This window comes from Delphinapterus leucas, chromosome 14, assembly GCF_059928025.1.
Source record: "Delphinapterus leucas isolate spDelLeu-1000000601 "Yukka" chromosome 14, BTC_Dleu_Yukka2, whole genome shotgun sequence".
NCBI classification, from domain to species: domain Eukaryota; kingdom Metazoa; phylum Chordata; class Mammalia; order Artiodactyla; family Monodontidae; genus Delphinapterus; species Delphinapterus leucas.
In genome coordinates, this window is record NC_143142.1 from 84868260 (window position 1) to 84888478 (window position 20219).

The 20219-nt window shown below is 47.1% G+C and overlaps 1 protein-coding gene across 3 annotated transcripts in view; it reads right to left on the reverse strand.

Moving 5' to 3' along the window:
- Nucleotides 1–7707: 7707 nt before the first annotated feature.
- Nucleotides 7708–20219, reverse strand: part of FBXO15 (F-box protein 15) — a 210535-nt gene continuing 198023 nt past the window's right edge. For 2 of the 3 annotated variants that reach the window (XM_089895318.1, XM_089895316.1), the window contains 2 exons: nt 19586–19648; nt 7708–18723 (listed from right to left, as the gene is read on the reverse strand). In XM_089895318.1, the coding sequence (XP_089751444.1) occupies nt 18590–18723; nt 19586–19648 (197 nt within the window). In that variant the 3' untranslated portion in view covers nt 7708–18589. Of the gene's footprint in view, nt 19649–20219 lie in introns of all 3 variants that reach the window. The other variant, XM_089895317.1, reaches the window with a different exon arrangement.

Consider the following 20219-nt stretch of genomic DNA (forward strand, 5'->3'; position numbering starts at 1 on the left):
AGGTGGGAAGTTTTCTGTTAGAAATATAAATTTCTCCAGAAAAAAAAACCACATCATTTACTTTTGTAGCATCTGTTTTAACTTTTTGCAAAGAAAGCACTTTAGACATAGAAAGGGCGTAGAAAAGAACTTGCCTAGCAGACTGCAAGTTACTGCAGGCGTAAAAAGTATATGGGAAGGGCTTCCCTGGTGGCGCAGTGGTTGAGAGTCCGCCTGCCGATGCAGGGGACGCGGGTTCGTGCCCCGGTCCGGAAGGATCCCTACATGCCGCGGAGCGGGTGGGCCCGTGGGCCATGGCCGCTGGGCCTGTGTGTCCGGAGCCTGTGCCCCGCAGCGGGAGAGGCCACAGCAGTGCGAGGCCCGCGTACCGCAAAAAAAAAAAAAAAAAGAAAAAAAAAGGTGTAGAAGTATAAAAGTAAAAGGAGTTAAAACCCTATAGCTTATTTTCATGATGCTTAAGGTCAAGCCATTTAAATAAAAAAAAAAAAACCACTCCCCTTGATCCCCTTCCAATCTATTTCATAGACGCTATTTCTCCATGTATCATCTGAGTGTGGTAGAGTGGGTTCCTAGCGCTGGGCTTACTTAGAAGAAATGGCTCTGGGCCAAGAGCAGAGGAACTTCTTAAAATGAATAAATGCAAATTCCTTTACCAGTGCACCAATCATTCTAGCTCTTTCTCAGATCATCTTAGTAGAACTTTCATGGAACATTTGATTTCAGACATGAGGGAATTTTAACCATCCATTTTTTTAAACATCATTTTTTTTTAATAGAACATGATATTTAATAGAACTTTTTTAGATTTTACATTTTACAAATTTATAGACAATTAAATTACTTTTCTTATTTTTAAAGCTACATTTCGTTAGGCTGATGCTTCATCAGAAGTGTGTTCAAATTATACCCCCTTCACCTCTGGAGAGCAGTGCAGTGTGAAGGGTATTAAGTACAACCCTCACCTCTAACCCAGAGCCGAGGTGCCCGTAACAGAAAATACTAAGACCGGTGAAAGGTACAGATATTTCCCATGCATTCCTGCCCCAACACGGGCAGAGTCTCACCCATCATCCACAGCCCCCACCAGAGTGGGCACTTCTTGCAAGTGATGAACCTACATCGACACATCATTTGCCCAAAGTCCATTGTTTACATTACAGTTCACTCTTGGTGTTGGACATTCTATAGGTTTGGACAAAATATAATGGCATGTAATCACCATTATAGTGTCATACAGAGTAGTTTTATTGCCTTAAAAATTCTCTGTGCTCCACCCATTCATCCTAGCAACCCCTGGCATCCTCTGATCTTTTTACTGTCTCCAGAGTTTTGCCTTTTCCAGAATGTCATATATTTGGAATCATACGGCATGTAGCCTTCCCAGATTGGCTTTTTTCACTTAGTAATTTGCATTTAATGTTCCTCCATGTGTTTTCATGGCTGGACAGCTCATTTCTTTTCAGTGCTGAATAATATTCCTTTGCCTGGATGTACCACAGTTTATGTATCTATTCACCTACTGAAGGACATCTTTGTTGCTTCCAAGTTTTGGCAATTTTGAATATAGCTGCTATAAACATCCATGTGCAGGCTTTTTTTTTTTTCTTTTTATATGTTGGGGGTCAGAGTTTATTAATTTATTTTTATTATTTATTTTTGCTGTGTTGGGTCTTCGTTTCTGTGGGAAGGCTTTCTCTAGTTGTGGCAAGCGGGGGCCACTCTTCATCGCGGTGCGCGGGCCTCTCACCATCGCGGCCTCTCTTGTTGCGGAGCACGGGCTCCAGACACGCAGGCTCAGTAGTTGCGGCTCACGGGCCTAGTTGCTCCGCAGCATGTGGGATCCTCCCAGACCAGGGCTCAAACCCGTGTCCCCCGCATTAGCAGGCAGATTCTCAACCACTGCGCCACCAGGGAAGCCCCCACATGCAGGCTTTTATGAGACATAAGTTTTCAGCTCCTTTGCGTACATACCAAGGAGCATGATTGCTGGATCCTATGGTAAGAGTGTGTTTAGTTTTGTAGGAAACCATCAAAGTATCTTCCAAAGTAGCTGCACCGTTTTGCGTGCCCAGCAGCAATAAATGAGAGCTTCCCCTGCTCCGTATCCTCGCTAGCATTTAGTGCTCTGGACTGGCGACATTCTAATAGGTGTGTTGTGATACCTCATTGTTGTTTTTATTTGAATTTCCCTCATGACATATGACGCGGAGCATCTTTTCATACGCTATTTCATACGCTATTGCCATCTGTATATCTTCTCTGGTGAGGTGTCTGCTAAGATCTGTGGCCCATTTTTCTAATCAGGTTGTTTGTTTTCTCATTGTTGCGTTTTACGAGTTCCTTGTATCTTTTGGATGACAGTCCTTTATCAGATATGCTATTGCTCCAATAAATTGCTTTCACTGCTGACCCAGTGGTCTTATGGATGAAACTTCGGCAGCCCAGTGTGTTGGCTTGCAGCAAGGGTAAAGCTTCAGACCCTGCACAGTTCTTGACAACAGCTACTTTGAGAAACTTTTTGGCAGTATCTCTAAAGCTAAGTATAACCCGCCAATTCTACTCTGGGGGATATAGTCAACTAAAACGAATCCTTCTGTCCACCCAAGGACATACACAAAAATGCTCGTGGTGACATCCCTCAAAATATTCCAAACCATAAGCAGTCAAAATGTCTACCAACATAGAATAAATATGTTGTGGCATGTTCATACCATAAAATACCACACAGCAAGGAAAAGAAATAAACTGCTGATATGTATAAGAATACAGATGTATTTCACAGACAGAATATGAGTAAAAGAAACAAAAGAGAAAATAATCTATGATTCCAATTAAATAAAATTTTAAATAATGTAAAACTAATATGTGAGGATAGTGTTTGGTTTTGGTGGTGGGCACCGACTGGGACAGCATTAGAGCCATCCAGACTACGGGAAATGCTCTGTGTTTTACCTGAGTGGAGGCTGCATGGATGCAGACGTATGTAAAATGTCACGTAACCATTGAGTTTAATACGTGTGCTTAATTGTAGTTATAACTCAATTTTTTAAAAAATCTAAAATGGAAAATAAAGGAATGGAAACACAAATCACACCCTTGATACCCTTTCTCACCTGTCAAAAGTTTACAAATTTGACCACCTGCTACTGACAAGCCTATGAGGAAAGAGATGTTCCCATACGTCCCGAGAGAAGTGCAGAATGAGTCAGCGGCTGTGAAGGTGAACTGGCAATGTCCATCATAATTACAGATGCATGTGCATTTCCCTTTCACCCAGGCACCCCACTTCTGGGAATTTATCACACGTGAAATGATGTGTGGATAAGGTCATTTATTGCCGCATTGTTAGTAATAACTAGAAAAAGCCTGGGGATGCCCCAAATGCCCATCTAAGAGGAAAATAGTTAAACACACCCTGATAGTTCAACAGAATGGAATACTATTCAACTGAAAAAGAGGGTGAAAAGCTCCCTGTGTATTCCCTACAGAAGAAATAGTCAAGTGAGAAAAGCAAGGCTCCAAGGAGAACATATGACTTGTATTTAAGAAAGGGAAAATAAGAATATATTTTCCCATTGCTTTCTTTGCAGAGAGAAACATAGAATCACATGTAAGAGCTGACTGCCTGCATGGAGAGAGGAGGGTAAAGGGGGCAGAGCTGAGAACAAGGCCACTCAGTATATGCGTCTTATAACACTATCCTGATCTTCAAACCACGGGACTGTGTCACCTATTCAAATAACGACGTGACATTTCTAAATGATGCTGGCCAGAGAGTGCCCTCTCTCATACTAATACCCCCCCAAAATCAAACTTGTAGAAAGCCAACTTTAAACTCTGAAAGGAAATATAGGAGAACATTTTTATAACATCAGAGCAAGGAAGGATTTCTTTAAAACATATAGAAACAAATCAAACATGAAGGAAAATACTGCATTAAATTTAAAACATGTATAGAAAAAAGACAACATAAATAAATTGAAAAGAAAGCCACAGACTGCTGAGAGATGACATCTGCCACGTGAATACCGTAAACCACGAAGTGTTTTTATAGAGAGTCCATGAAAAGCTCCGTCAAACCAATAAGACATAAACCAATAACCCGAGGGAAAAACATGCAACAATATGAGCAAGCAATCCAGAAGGAAAGAAACTTGAATGACCAATGACCATAAGGAGAGAAAAGGTAAGGGTGGAAATAACTCAGGACATGCAAGCGAAAACAAAAATGAGACATATAAGACGCTTGTCGGATCAGTAAACATTTAGAATAGAAGTACAAATGTTGATTAGGACATAGGAAATGTAACCCTTATTCTTTGAAAAAATAATACCACAACCGTTTGGGGCAACTTGATATATCTGGCAAAGTTCAAGTTGCACGTAACTTCTGGCTCAGCAATTCCATGTCTAAGGGTCTAACTGGGAGGAATTCTCACACGTGTGCATAGAGAGACCCCTCCCTCCAAAAAGTAAAAACAACTTAACTACAGCTCAGTAGGGGAATGAATAAATAAACCACAGTTTATCCATTCAATGAAACGCTGCACAGTGGTTAAATCAATGTACTGTAACTACAAGTATCAACATGGATTCATCTTAAAGACATTTGGGATCAGAAAAGAAAATGCAAGTTGCAAAAGGTTACGTACAACAGGGCGCCATTTACATGAAAATTCAAACACACAAGTTTACATGAAATGTATGTGGGCACATAAATACGTGATAAATTCAGCAAGTTCAAAGTAGGCTTGACAAAAATGAACTTAAAAATAGTAGGTGCTCTTGAAGGAAAGCCAACTAATGCAGCAATCTGGTCACCCATCGACAACTGTGTGTGAAGGGCTCACTATGCGCCAGAGACATAGGTATGAGGGATGCCGTGCGAACAAGGCGAATTCACGAAGTTTACAGTCTGGGGCAGGGGATGTGAGCGAGACAGACGACAGCCCATAAGCATGCAATGATCTCTGTCGTATAGGAGCACGGGGGAGGGGACCATGGCCGAGTGCGGCTGTACCATCTGGTGTCCTGGCATCAGCAGTTGGGAGCTGCACGGAAAGTAGACTACACTGGCAGCCAGAGCTTCTACACGGTGTGGTCTTCAGAGCTAATGAGTGAAGCTTCACTACCGAGCCTTCTCTCCCCGCACAAGCAGAAATCACACCCTCCGGCCCGTGCTCATGACCCCTGGAGACCCCTGATGGAAGCACTCGAAGCCCATCTGTAAAAGCACCTTTGTTTTACTTTCACATCACAAAGGAGAGGGCTGCCTAACCAGCACAATGTCTCACATGTCGTACATGCCCCGGTTTCTGGTTCAGCATCTTTGGACCAGGTACATCATCTCTGTGCACTGTCTTCTCCTCTAGGGAACAGGACCTGCTCACAGGGTTGCTGTCACGATGCCTGTGCCTAAAGCTCTCAGCACATCACAGAAAAGCAGGGAAGAAAAAGGATGTTCCTATTCTGGAGTTTTGCTCTAATAAAATTACCTCCACGTGGGAAGGGAAGTAAGTTGGAGCAGAAGCGCCAGGAATGGGCTCTACAGAGCTTGGATTCCTTCTTGGCTCCCACAGCTGCTCCAGATGGCCAGCCCCACGGCTGGGGAAGAGTTTGAAATCTCAGTGCAAGCCACGTCTCCCCTCGCCTTGGTCCTTAGACGTTTCTGGAGGTTGGCATTAAAGACTCGGAGTGTTGTCCTGTTTAAAGGTCAAAGCACTTCTCAGGATCCCTCCTGGCTGGAACCACTATTTCAAATCTCTCAAAACCAGCAAATTTAGCAACCCTGGGAAGCAGCCCCAGGTTAACTACTTGCTTTGGGCAGATGCATCAAAAATGAATCCAGGGCAGCCTTTGCCTGCTGTTCGTGGGACACGAATGGTAAAACGTGACCACAGTGTGAGGCTGTGATCAACACCCAAAAGAGGGAAGAGTCCCCTGAGACCACGAGCCAAGGTGATGCTGTTTGTAGCCAAGAATCAAGAGGAAATCTCTCCCATCCTATTGTCAAGTCACAACGTGCATTTTCAAAGATGTACTTTCCTTGAACCCCGCACAGCTGCCCAGCAAATCGTGCTTTTGTTGCATCCTGTCTGTGGACTTCCACATGCCTCTGAATTTCTGATTCTGCAGAACGCTGATTCAGTCCGTTCTTTCCCAGGATGTTGTCAGAGTTCCTTGAAAATCGTGGTTTCCTGACTAACTTCTGTAAAAATAAAATTTGGCAAAGGTAAAATATGGCAAAGAAGACATTGGAAATGTGTCTGCAGCAGATTCGCTGTCCTGTTCCAACCTGGGCAGGTCCTGTTCCAGTGGAGGTGCTCGGTACACTCTGTGTCCAAGGTGATGCATCCTATTTCACTAGAAAAACGGCCAAGTCACGGCGGGGTCTGGTTGCAATGACCCTTTGGATTAGAAGAAACATTTCCACGAGTGTTACTCTCAGGAGAAAGCTGCAAGAAACAGTAGAGGGGGCTTTGGGTTCAAACGTAGGGTTCTGAAACATCAGAAGTGAGCCTCTGAAGCAAAGAAGGAGGGTAGCCTGGCAAAGACAGCAGTGAGGGGAGAGACACAAGACACTTGGGGACAGCAAGTGCTTGTTAGGAAGGCACGGGCCTGGGCCGGTCACTGAGTGTGGCCCCTCACACACCTGTCCTCACACACCTGTCCTCATGCACCTGCCCCTCACACACCTGCCCTCACACACCTGGGGAACTTGCCCTGAGCTCTCGATTGGGAAGGGCAGTACAACTGGAAATGCAGGCTCAGGGTCCTTTGCAAGAACATGAAAATCAACATCAGGGAGAAGGGGGAGCCAGGGAAGGAGTTGCAGAAAGACCCCCCGGGCCATTCAAATCTGCCACTTTGTCCTCAGTAGATCCCGGGGTACCAAGCAGGAAATGCCAGCCTGGGAGTTCCCAGAGACGGGTGAGTTGGAAGCCAGACCCTCAGGCAGCAGCTGGAAAAGTCAGGTCCCTGGACGTGTAGCCCAGCTCCTTCCAGGGAGCAGTGGAGGGCGGGCTGATGCAGCTACAAGACAGAGCTGAGGATTGCCAGCAAGCCAAGGAGGTCAAGGAATAGATGCCCCAGAAGGAACCAACCCTGCTGACACCATGATTTCAGACTTCAGCCTCCAGACTGTGAGAGAATAAATTTCTGTCATCTTAAGCCACTGGGTGTGTGATAATTTGTCATGGCAGCCCCAGCAAACAAAACCAACATCATTTAAGTTTTTCCCCAAATTCATAAATTATAGGGTCTGGGAAGCAGTGGTTAATTCAATCATCACTTAGGTGAACTGAGTGCGCATAATTGTCACCAACTGCTTTTGTCCATTGTTTTACCTGTATCCTTCATAATTCCCATCTCTGACCCAGCTGTCTCTATGACCCTGGACATGCCACTTCCCTGACAGCGGTGGCTGTGACACAGAGCAGCAAGGATGACGGCGTAGAAGGACAAATGGGGTCAGTTCAGATGCCTCTAAATGCTGGCTCCAAACAATGATGGCCTTTTCACCATCTCTTCTTTTCTCTCTCTTTCTTCTTTCTTTCTTTCCATTCCTTCCCTACTTCCCCCTTCCTTCCCTCCCTCCCTCCTCCTCCCTCCCTCCCTCCTTCCTTCCTTCCTCCCTTCTTTCCTTCCCTCCCTCCCTCCTTCCTCCCCCCTTCCCTCCCTCTCTCCTTCCTTCCTTCCTTTCTTCCTCTCTTTCACTCCTTCTTCAACAGATACTCCTCAACTGCTGGCCAGGGGCCTGGCACCATGCTAGATGTTGAGTGTGGGGTGATGAACACAGTGGGCTCATCCTACCCTCAAGCAGCTTACCCTAGGGAGATCTCCTAAGCAACGTCTTAGTCTATTAGGCTGGGCCTGGAGCCTCAGAGGAAGCCATTTTGTCTTTATTTCCAAAACAGAAGAGAAAGCACCTACATCATAGTCCTTCTGCCAACAGAAAATAGCTGTCAGTTGATATCTTTTTCTTAAGGCAGCTTCTTCTTAAAAGAAGGCAGGTGAAGAGATATTCAGATCGATAGCGACGGAGTAGCATGGATCAATAAACAGGCTCTCCAAGGCGGCGGTGGGCGTGGCTGCTTTGAGTCACCCGAACCTCAGGCGTTTGCTTTACCCGGAGCGGTGTACCAGCCACAGGAGATTCGCAACAGACCAGGAAATAGTTTACGAGAAAGCCACTGCTTATACAGAAGGAAGAATTCCATCAAAGTATGCTTTTCTGAACTCGAAATGTCCTTGGAGACACAATAAACAAATGAGAAAGAAAACACATGAGAACATTCACCGGAGAAAACCAAAACCAACTACAACCTAGTTCGTAGGAAGTTCACTGACTTGGGTTAACTGAAAAGCTGGTATTAATCAGTGAAGGGCTGAAACAGAGAACCTACCTAAGAATACTTTCATTAACGTTCCCTGGGAAGCACGCACTGACCTGCAGCTGCCGATAACCAACAGGGATTGTAACCAATGCACCGAATGAATTGGGAGCATCTAGGGGAGTTTGCTCGGCTCTGGACTCCTCAAACGGGCAAGCAGCGCGTGGAGAGTCTGGCCATATCTATGCAGCAAGGAGGAAGCACCCAGAGTCCAGCGCTGGCACCGGGGGAGCCCCGCAGCAGGGCCTGGGCAGCCAGGGCCCCTGACACTGCCGCTCAGCAGCCCACAAACGCCCTGAGCTCAGGAGGGGAGGCCGTTCGCCCTGGGTGCCAATCGCAGTTTGCTTCTCACCAGCTGTAGATAAACTTGGGCAAGTTATTTAACTGCTCTTTGCCTCTATCTCCTCCTCAGTCAGAGGGCAAAATGGTAGCACCCTGTGCCATGGGACTGCCGTGAGGCGCGCAGGGAGCGTGGAGTGAGGTCGGCCCTTCCGCCCCACACCTGCTACCATCACCACGGCCTCCACGAGGCCTCTGTAGCTGAGGCTGGACAAGGACATCCCCGCCGACCTATCGTCCACGCACCCCCAACTCCAGTGCAATCCTAAAGCCTCTGCCACAGAACCGGACTTTCCCCTGGTCCAGGCTCAACTGTGGCAAAGGGGCCACTGTGCACAGCCTGCCCCCGTGCCTGGCCCTTGAGAGAGTGCTGGTGGCAGGTCAGGCTGGCAGCAGTGGCAGCGTCTATGCAGCCGTGGAGGCAGCTTGTGCCTGGCCTTTGTGCCCATCACCACTCATGGGCCTGCTCCCAAGCACAGAGGAACACCCAAAGGACAGTCCCCGTCTCTGACAGGTGCCACGATGCCTCCAACGTTGTGATCTCAGGTGGCATCGGCACCTCCTGAGATGCTCCGGTGCGTTCCCACTGCCAGAAGACCATTCACGTGCCTCTTCCTGCACTTCCGTGTGTCCAGTCTTCCTCATCCAGGCCCCTCCCCTGCGGACAAGCCATCGACACAGGTCAAAAACCCGCACACCATCCCACGAGCATGTCTCTCCCTTCCCAGTGAACGACGGGGCTCCCCATCCTGCCGGCCAGGAGACTCTCCTCTGAGCTCCCCTGAGTGAGGCTGCAGTGGGCCTGCTCCACTTTCTTCCAGGACCGAGTATAGAGCCCACTGTCTGGGAACCAGGCCCAGGTCTCTCTGCCTCTGTCGGTGGGTCATGGGAGGCCCCGAGGCCACAGCTGTAAGCTGAGATGTTGGTGTTACAGAGTCTGAGCTACCAGTTCATGTAAATGACAATACTCTAGACCCGTCCGAGAGCGATCTCCAATGAACTGTCGTCAGTGCAGGATTTGATGCTCCCTGCCTGGCCCAACGGCCTGATGGATCTGATACCGCCCAGACCCTGACGGGCAGATGCAGCCACGCCCTGAGCCTGCAGCACGGCGCTTCTCCAGCCGGGAGCCGCTATCTGCTGCAGAAGGCCTTGCTCCAGATCTCCGGGGTCTGCACTGCCTCTCCTCTTGGGGGCTCTCCAGACCCCTCCCCAGCACCTCTGTCCACCACGGATGCCTCCAGAACCATGAGACTTGCTGGCTCACACTCTGTGATCAACAGAGCAGTTTGCGCTGTGGCTGGACCTGCAGCAAAGGTCAATTTTGTTCCGAGAAACCCTCAGAACTGGGAGCATTTGAGTCACCAGGTAAATGGGTTGAAGCGACACTTTGCTTCCAAATGCCAGAGTCTTCCCAAGCCACACGCCTCTTTCTTAGTCATCTGGAAGGTGAATACGATCACTGGCCATTGATCCCGAAGAGGTTAAGACAACATGCCTCAGACACTGGCACCTGAACCTTCACAGGCTCAGCCACTGCCTCGCCAAGGGGCCCACCTCCCACCTTCCGGCATTTGTGTCTTCTTGCACTTTTCCAAGATCCTTCAAAGTGCCAGTGTTTTACCCTCCGCCAGGCTTCCCTTACTGCTTTATTGAAGGGTGTGTCCTCTGGGCTCCCCAAGGAACACGACTGCGGTGACAGATCTCCTGCTCTCACATAGCAAACACGTCCCACACCTCTTCCGCCCGCAGCCTTCCTTCTCATCCCATCTCAGTATGATACCGAGGGACTCAGGGATCCCTAGGTCACACCTGTAGTGCATCATGTGTGTCGGTCGCCAAGGGCCCTGCCCTGGTGTCCCTGCAAGGATGCTGAATCACCAGTCCAGGGAGAAGGCTTTCGTGACCGCGGTTCTCTCCCACTCTGCCTGATTTTCCGCCCTCAGTGGCACAGCACTTTCAACCTCCCCTCCCAGGTCCCCTGGGTCCTTGCCAGTACTCGTGGCCTTTCAGTGCTTTGTCCTTCTGGTACAGGAACTTAGGTCCCTGCCGCTGTGCCCTGGATACTGGACTGTTGGCAAGGTGGGGAGGTGGGGCCAATGTGGAGGAAGCCACGTTCCACGCACAGAGTCTCCAGGTGAGTGGAGGATGCCCTTGCCTACGAGGGAACATCCTGACGAATGATGTCTAGTGTGTCTCAGAATCGTTCAGAACAGGAGAAAGTTTCTGCACCAGCTTACACTTCGTTTGTCAATTGTGATCCAAGAGATGTGAACCCCTCACGCTGCCAGGTTTGTTCCTGGGTCCAGATACGAACCCCTCATGCTGCCGGGTTTGCATCGGGTCTGGGTGTGAACCCCTCACCCTGCCGGGTTTGCACCCGAGTCCAGATTGTGAACCCCTCATGCTGCCGCGTTTGCACCCGAGCCCCACGTCTCAGTCTCAGACAAGCCCTGGAGCAGACAAAGAGAGAGATTTCCTGAAACCACATGAAGTTTAGTCAGTTACACCCACGCAAAGTGGTTTCCGGAGATATGAATGGAGTGGAAGACGGGCAGAGAGGGTGTGAGGCGCCAGCAGGTCCGATCCACAGGCAGGGCAGCTTAGGGAAAGGATGCTGCTGAAGGAGCAAATGTCAGCAGCAGCGTTCCATGCTGTCCAGGCTCACAGCAGAAAGAGCCTGGATGTGAGACAGGTGAAAACAGCCCGCCGCCGTGTGCGTGGACGTGTGTGTCACGTGACTCGCTCCCTTGTTCTTAACCCCACGCTCACCAGGTTACCATCTACTATAACCCGGCTTCCACATGACTCAGCTTCAGGAGGAGAACATACTAGAGAGAATGGATTTTCTTGTCCAGTCTCCATTATAAATTAATTAGGACACTAGGACGGGATGCACAGGCTCTTAGGATCTGTGAGACTGAGTCAGCAGGCCCAGGGCCGGTAAAGGCGAGCAGGATGGAGAGCTGAGATGAAAGTATGTCTGTGCTGAGAGGAAGAGAAGCCGGAAGAGTAGACTGTCCAGAGGTCCAAGTCACTGAGGTTCTAATGAACCTGGGGGAGACAGGCCCCTAAAACTGCATTATTTGGCTTTATTTGTGCCAATGGACTGCTAAGTCCTGGAAAACCTCAGATACAGCATCCGTGTGTAGTGACTCGGCTTCACTAGCTAAAGCCTCCTTTGAATTCTGGAGGCGCGGTCCTAGGACGTAATTTGCATTGTAAATGCTCCACGTGAGGAGTCTTAGTAAGTGTGTGCACGTGTGCGTGTGTGGCTAGAATGCTTATTAACACGAGGCCCACCCTCCTGACAAGGTTTGAAGTGCACATACAGCGCTGTTATCTGTAGGCACAGTGCAGTGTTATCTACAGCAGAGCTCCGGAATGGATTCATCTTGCATAACTGGAACTTTATACACAGCGAACCGCAACTCCCGGTTCTCCCTCCCCCCAGCCCTTGGCAACCACCAATCTACTCTCTGTTTCCATAAGTGTGACTACTTTAGATACCACATACAAGTGGAATCGTGCAGCATTTGCGTTTCTGTGTCTGGCTTATGTCACTGAGCGTAACGTCCTCAAGGGTCACCCACGTTGTCACAAATGGCAGGACTTCCTTCCTTTTTAAGGCTGAATGATGCCCCACACGTCTTTATCCACTCATCTGTCGATGGGCATTCAGGTTGTTCAGTATCTTAGCTATAGTGAACAATGTTGCAATGAACACGGAGTGCTAATCTCTCTTCATGATCCTGATTTCAATTCTTTTGGATAAATATCCAGACGTGGGATTGCTGGATCACGTGGTGGTTCTATTTTTATTTTTTTGAGGACCCTCCATACTGTTTTGCGTAGCTGCTGCACCAGATTACATTCCCACCAACAGTGCACAAGGGTTCTAACTTCGTCACATTTCACCAACACTAGTTATCTTCTTGTCTTTTCAATAATAGCCATTCTACCTGGTGTGAGGTGTAGCCATTCTACCTGGTGTGAGGTGTAGCCATTCTACCTGGTGTGAGGTGTAGCCATTCTACCTGGTGTGAGGTGATATCTCACTGTGGTTTTGATTTGCGTTTTCCTGACGATTAGTGATAGTAACCATCTTTTCATATATGTGTTGATCATTTGTACGTCTTTTTGGAGAAATGTTTATTCAACTCTTTTGCCCGTTTTTAAATCAGTTATTTGATTTTTTTGCTATTGAATTATTGAATATTAACATGTTATCAGATACACATGATTTGCAAAAATATCTCCTATTCCATAGGTTGCTTCTTCACTCTACTGACTTCTTCTTCTGCCGTGCAGACTTTTTAGTTTCACGTATTCCCACTTGTCTATTTTTCCTCCTGTTGCCTGTGTTTTCGGTGATAGATCCAAGAAATCATGATCTAGACCAGTGCCATGAAGCCTTTTCCCTGTGTTTTCATTAGGAGATGTATAGATTCAGGTCTTACATTTAAATCTTTAATCCATTTTGTGTTGGTTTTTGTGTGTGAAATAAGATGAGGATCCAATTTTATTTTTTTGGCCTGTGGACATCCAGTTCTCCCAACACTGTTTGTGGACGACTGATGAGAATTCTTGGAGGCTAGTAAGCTGGCCTCTCCTGGCCTTCACATAAGTCTTTTAATCAGTATTTTTACAACCTGAGAATATACAAAAATAAAACCAGGAAGTAGTCAGGATTTACTACATGCAAAATACTGCACATAAAAGAAGATAGAGAAACTTAAGGCAAAAGGGTGAAGGACAAAACCACCCAATTAGATGAAGAAGTGACCATAAACAGCATAGTATCGGGCTGTCAGATATTCTGTCTTTATCGTCAAAGTTCTGGGGTCACAGTGTATCTGCCTTCAGAGTACAATTAACTGCAATTCACATAGTAGCCACGGAGCTGTAGATCCTATCTCCCTTTGCTTTCACATTTCCTACTTCCACTACAAAAGAGTAGCCACCTTGGGGGGAAAAAAATAAAAAAGATCTGATTTCCCTGATAAGTGGATTGAGGTTCTTTGGTAAATACAGATGCTCTGTCACTATTACAGAGAAAGTTCCATTTGCCGGGAAAATAACCACACCCCTTTGCTATCTCCAAGCACCTTACTCTTTGGGATGTTTTGGCATAAAGGGCTATTTAAACAAATGCTTCTCTCGCTTTTAAGATGTGAAGCAATAAACAACAGCTGTGATTACTTAAATGCTGAAGTAGAGCTGAATCAGTTTAATTAATCACAAAAGAAATTTACTGCGAGGAAGCTGCAGAGGCAAAGCCATGGTTGTGATTGTACAAAACAGGGGAAACCAGAGAATATCGTTCTTAACTTCCTTGGGAGTGGTTTGAAAATACAGATACATCAGCCCTTCTCCTTTGCTCTGGTAATTTACTGTACATAGTTCAGGGATATAGTTAATGCAGTCATAACGTTAACTGGGTAAGAAAGAGTGCACATGATAAGAATTTTCAACAGAGTAGAGGTTTTCTTACTCCATAATTCAGGAGAGGTGAGCCTTCGTAGAAAAGATCTTGAGAAAAATCATGATGGTTTTTTAAACCAATAGAGGATGAGGGACAGAGAAAAGGAACTCTCACTGTCAAGGTATTTTTTAGATAAAGTGTCTCATAAAAAGAACCCGTTTGAGTCTTGGTCTTAAAGGTACGATTGCCAGATAAACTTGAATTTCAGGGGGACAAAAGGGTTATTTGTTGTTTATTTGAGATTCAACTTTAACTGGCTGCTCTGTATTTTTTGACTGTATACCTGGCAACCCAATTTAGAGTCACTGATCTCACCGAATGACGCTACCAACAAAGGATCACGTGTACTGAAAGAGTCGGTACGATGCTTAAGTATTTCGGCCAGTCCCCAAAATAACACGTACTGAGAACAAGAAGAAGAAGAGAAATATCATTTGTCCGGGGTGGGGTCAGCGTCTTGTGGAGCAGTGAGCACGGAGGCCCTGCTGGGGCCTCCCGACCCCTCATGTCCCCCCTGGGGGGCGCACCGATGGGCAGGGGGGAGGTGGGCTCCTCCCTTTGGAGGGAGCGGGGGAGGGTTTTCTTCTTGTTCCTGGGCTTCAACCTCTAAGCTCCATAAAACACAACCCAAATGCAAAACGTTAGACAATCCGACCACACGCCGTACGGGAGACAAGTAAGGAAAGAGCAAAAGAGAACCTGAGCCCCAAGGGGCAGCTCGTGAGCTGAGACTTAGAAAGGAAGCTGGTGCGACAGGAGAAGTGGACCGACCTCCCGCCCCGTGACATTTCAAAAGCAGGAGACGGCCTGCAGACAGCGTGGGGGACAACGCTCTCCGCTGAGGCAGAGGACGAGCCTGCTGTGGAAGTGTGCGGAGGACGTTGATTCCTCCATCGCTCTGGGAAACGGAAAGCTTGAGGATTGCGACTGGCCTCTTGATTCTCTCAGAGTTTTGCAGGGAGACCCCAAGCATCTCCATCTGAGAACCACGGTCGTCGAGTGGTGACAGTGGTGATTAAACCAATGCCATGTCTGGGAGAAGTAAAGAGAGGGAAAGCCACCCCCTACCCGCAACCACAGGGAATGCGATGGGGTTATCTGGAGACCGGCCGCCAGAACCCACAGTGAAATGGTGGCCGATGGTTACGTTTGTTTTATTTAACTCACTTCTGTTCAGGAAATTGCTGAACCAACGTTTGAAACAGCCCCCTCACCATAAAATCCCAGCGTCTCTGAAGGAGTCCTGCAGCCACTGAGTCACACCAGTCCCGCCCTGACACTCCACAAGCAACAGTCTCCCTCTGGCACATTCTCTGCAGCTCATTTTATCCAAACGTTGTCAAGCATCCGGGACACGTGGAAGCTGGCCTGGTCCAGCCCCACTGCAGTCCCCTACCCCCTCCTCACCTCTGGGAGGCGCCAGGCAGTGTAGTTTGGCTAAAACAACTAGTCTTCCTAGAGCTGGGCGGGTGGGGGGATGGGAGGGAGTGAAAATAAACTAAAGACCGATAGCTTGGCTTTATTTATCTAACGGAGGAAAAACAGAGATGCGTATATAACAGAAAGTGTGCCAAATGGCTGACTGCACGGATCTTACATAGAAAAACACAGTCGAGGTTGCAGCTGACTTATTATCCTTGACTTGTAATTCACCAAATGGGCCATCCTTGACGAGGCGCGGACTCTGTGGCCCTGTCCACTCCATAAAAAGGCAGCCCCCCAGCCCTGGCTGCTGCTACCTGAGACGCAGTCTCCATTCCTCCGCAGGGCTGGGGAAGCTCCACGTGGGTGGAAGACAGGCTGCTTGTCCCCCAGCAACCAGAAGCAAGCCCTCGACAAGCCGTGTGGTCACTGAGCCGGTCAGTGGGCACGTCTCCAACCTGTTAGGTGCAAACTGCTCACGTGGCACCGCCTCTGTGCTGCAGATTCGGGGAAAAATAAGGCAGAAGCAATTCTAAAAAACGATGGCAGCAGTCTCTGCGGAGTGCGAAGGCCTGGCCTCTGCCCTTCCCTTTTCCCTTAGTGCCAACATTACGGAGCCAACAGTCTAATCCAGGCAGTCGTGTCGCCCAGCCCTGTGCCCTCCTGGCTTCAAGAACTCTGGGTTTGCAAAGCCACAACTTCCCAGAGTCTAACTCAGCCTTAAAGGTAGAGAAGGAGGGGCAGAAACTTGCGGGAAGCTGGAAAGTTAGCTGCGAGCATCGCGTGCGTCCCGGTGACAATCGTTGTCACCTTGGAAGAGTCAGCAAGTCCCCTCGCACCATACTGCAGCCGGGCCTGGAGTCCATAAGCAGTGGCGTCAGCGATGCGTCCTCCCGGAGAGGCAGTGGTTGAAGCATCCATCATGTTGCTCTTCCAGGTGGTTCCAAGGAGAGCACCTCTGAGAGCTGGAAACCACTGCCCAGGCCCATGGGCTCCCGGCCCAGGGCGCGGCAGCAGCTGTCACTGCGCTGGGGTGCCTCTGCCTGCATCTCGGCTGAGCTCTGGCCAAGTGGGGGCCAAGCGAGCAGCAGATGCACAGCACGTATCTGGAGGAGAAGCAGGGCTGCGGCCTCAGAGCACAGGGAAGACATGAGACTTCTTGGCTCTTCCATAGTAGATGGTTCACACTCAGCTCTAAGGCATCAATGTCAAGTCCCGGGAGATGGTCACAAATGCTCCTAAACCATTCAGGGATACTCGGATGTAGACGCTGAATTTCAGAGAGTAACCCAGCCAAGGAAACCCACTGTGTTTTAAAAATTATGTATTTACAGGATAAAAAAGAAGACAAATGGAAAGAGTAATAAAAACGAAGAGGAAAAGTATATTTCCCCCCTTCCCCTTGGCTCCATTTTCTGAAGATAACTGTTACCACTTTCTTGTGTGTTTTTCCAGATTTTTCTATGCTCTCCAAGCATACACACATACAGGTATCTATATATTGAATGGATCCTTACTTTTCATACAAATGGTACCATATCATAAATACCATTCTGCATCGTTTTTCACTTAATAGTTGTTGAATATTATTTGAGAATTATCAGTAGGAGGATGATACAGCAGTAAATATGAATCAATGTAATGAATCCCCCTGCATTCCCTGGTATGGATACACACCCTCTTTCATTTAATCAATTCCTTAGTGGTGAACATTTAGGTTGAGGCTTTTGTTCCTACAAACAATGCTGCAGTAAAAATAAAAATCTTCACACATATATATACCTTTGACTTTGTGTGCAAGCATGCATGCAAGTTAAATTCCTAGCCCTGGACTGGCTGGATCAAAGGATATATGTATTTTAAATGCTGCTGTATTTGCCAAATTGCTCTCCAAAGAGATCACAACTATTCGTGACTACCCATAATAACAGCTGAGCTCACCATATAAGGGACACCTCTTCTGCAGCCAATGCAAAGAGTCTGTATCGGTAAAATGTAAAATAAAAGCATTGAGAAAGTTCACAGTCAAAATGCTAACCAATAGCACTTGGCTAAATTCCTGAATCGGAGCTTAGACCAGACAGGCTGTAAACAGAAGTAATCTCAAACAAAATGTCACCTTTCGTAGGTAGGAGTGGGGAATGAGAGCAGGGCATGTGGAGAGTGATCCTGTGGTTCAATTTCAGAGCGAGTTTGTCCCACTGGCTCCTGCAGAGATTTCACCCTTTGTCTCGCAGTAGTTGCGTGCCACTGGCTGGCTGACCCAGTCATTTCACACCAATCAAGATGCTTGCTTAATGGGAGAACATGGTGATACCTGGAATATGTACTGAGCATCACAGATATACCCAGCTGCTCATTGCTTCCACTACCAGGGAGATAATATTGTGCATGAAAAGTTTTTACAACCTTAAGTTTAAAACCAAACAGGATAGAGACCTCATGGGGAAGGTTGCATTCATACACATAAATGAAGACAATAAATATTAAAAAAAAATTTTCTTTCTTAACTGTTTTTTTTTGCCTTCAGAAAAGTTGGAACTACTCTAAATAAAAAGATAAAATTAAATTAAATTAAAAACTCATGCCTAAATTTGAATCAAAAGTCTGTCTCCTCCTGACGTGCCTAACTAGAAACGTAATTGATTTTGTGCTGGACAGATAGGAAGCTGTCAAGCCGATCTTTCATTCCCAAGATCTCTACCAAAGTTGTCAGAAAAGGCGAACAGTCATTACTTTATTCACAGACCCATCAAGAGCCCCATTATTTATTTCTTCAATCATTTTGGAAGCTGAATGCAAATACTTTCTCACTTGCTCCATCTAGCGGATCACGTAAGCAATGGCGGCTCGGATTGTTCCCTTGAGGCAAAGCCCCAATACCAGTGAAAAATCTTGATCAGTGCAATAATTAATTTGTTTAATTCCGAAAAATATTTAATAATAAAATTTACAAGCTCAGGTTGAAATAACAGCCACCATGAAGACGCACTTCTGTTTCCCTTGGACAGAAGAGAAATGTTGTTGTCAAGATAGCAACAGGAAAAAAAGACTGTGCTCCTCTTGTGTGGTAGCCACAGCTCCCTAAAGAATCAATCAAGAGTGTCATCAGAAAATGAATATAAGATAGTTGGCATGGTAACCGGAATACTGAGGCAGTTCTTTATTATCTGTGTTCACACGCATTTAGAACTCATGAACCATCATCCCTAGCAAGCAGGGGAAATCGCTAATTAATAAGATGCCATCTGAGTATTAACCACCATGGCTCGTGCTAGCTCTACAAAGGAATGTGACTGGATAATTGCCCTGGTTTCTAATCTAATGATGTTATTATCATCTCTGCCATTCCATGACCAGCTGTGTCCACCACTGTCTCCGAGCATAAGAAAATGGGGGGAGTTTAATAAACTCAGGCTACATGGAGGAAGCAACAGGCTACATTCCACTCAAAACTCCTGACACCGGGGATCACAAATGAGATGCAAGCTTTAAGCACCAAGCAGTCAAGCCTGTACAGCAGGACTCTAATGATTCCCATAAATGGCAGTTTAATCAATGCTTTATTCCTGCCTGGAGTGAGCTCATCGTGACTCACAAACCGCACATCAGCCAGTAGTATTTTCTACCTGGTGCAGCAAGATCCTCACTCTCCTGCCCACTCAAGGCAAGGTCCCCGTCGGCATGGGCGGGTCCCCCAAGGAGCTATTCTAAACAGGGGGCTGGAGTCAACCCCAAATCAACACAACAAAGTAATTCCAGGTAACAACCAAATAGAAAACACCTTCCACAGCTTAGCTTCTGACACAGAGGCATCACGACGACCATAACACAGTCAAACTCAGGATCAGTTCCGACAGAAACTATTCCCCGTTTCGAAAAGATACAGACCGCAAGCAAAAGCGTTCTAAGAAGCCCACCGACTTCCTTAGTCATTGATGCTCACCGTTCTGAGATGCATCTTGGGGCCACTTACAGGACAGGGCGGAGGAGGAATTTCTGGACGTGCCTATAGGAAACAGAAGACAAAAAAGAGAGAGGGCATCAGAAGCTAGTTTAGACAAACACATGTAGGAAATGACCACACTGATAGTTTTTGTGTTATGAAAACTGGAGGGTCTGAGGCTTCATGTGACGAAGTATACCTGTCCATAAGTAAAATAAGCTACAAGAGAACATTACCCAGAAATGCTCCTGGGTCATAGTATGAGTTTGCTGGGGCTGCCCTAACAAAGCACCACAGTCTGGGTGGCTTAAACAACAGACACTTATTTTATCCAAATCTGGAGAACAGATCCGAGATCAAGGTGTCAGTAGGGCTGGTTTTTTCCTGAGGCTTCTCTCCTTGGCTGGCACACGGTCGTCTTCTCCCCGTGTCTTCACATGGTCGTCCCTTTGTGTCTGTGTCCCAATCTCCTCTTATAAGGACACCAGCCATAATGGATTAGGGCTGAAGGGGCTCAGAACACGCCAGCCCAAAATATGTCACTTTGGTGTATAGATCATTTTGAACTAAAGGCAATGGAGAACGGGCAGACACAGAGAAAGCTCTTTAACTCCCCCTTACCTGCCTAAAATAA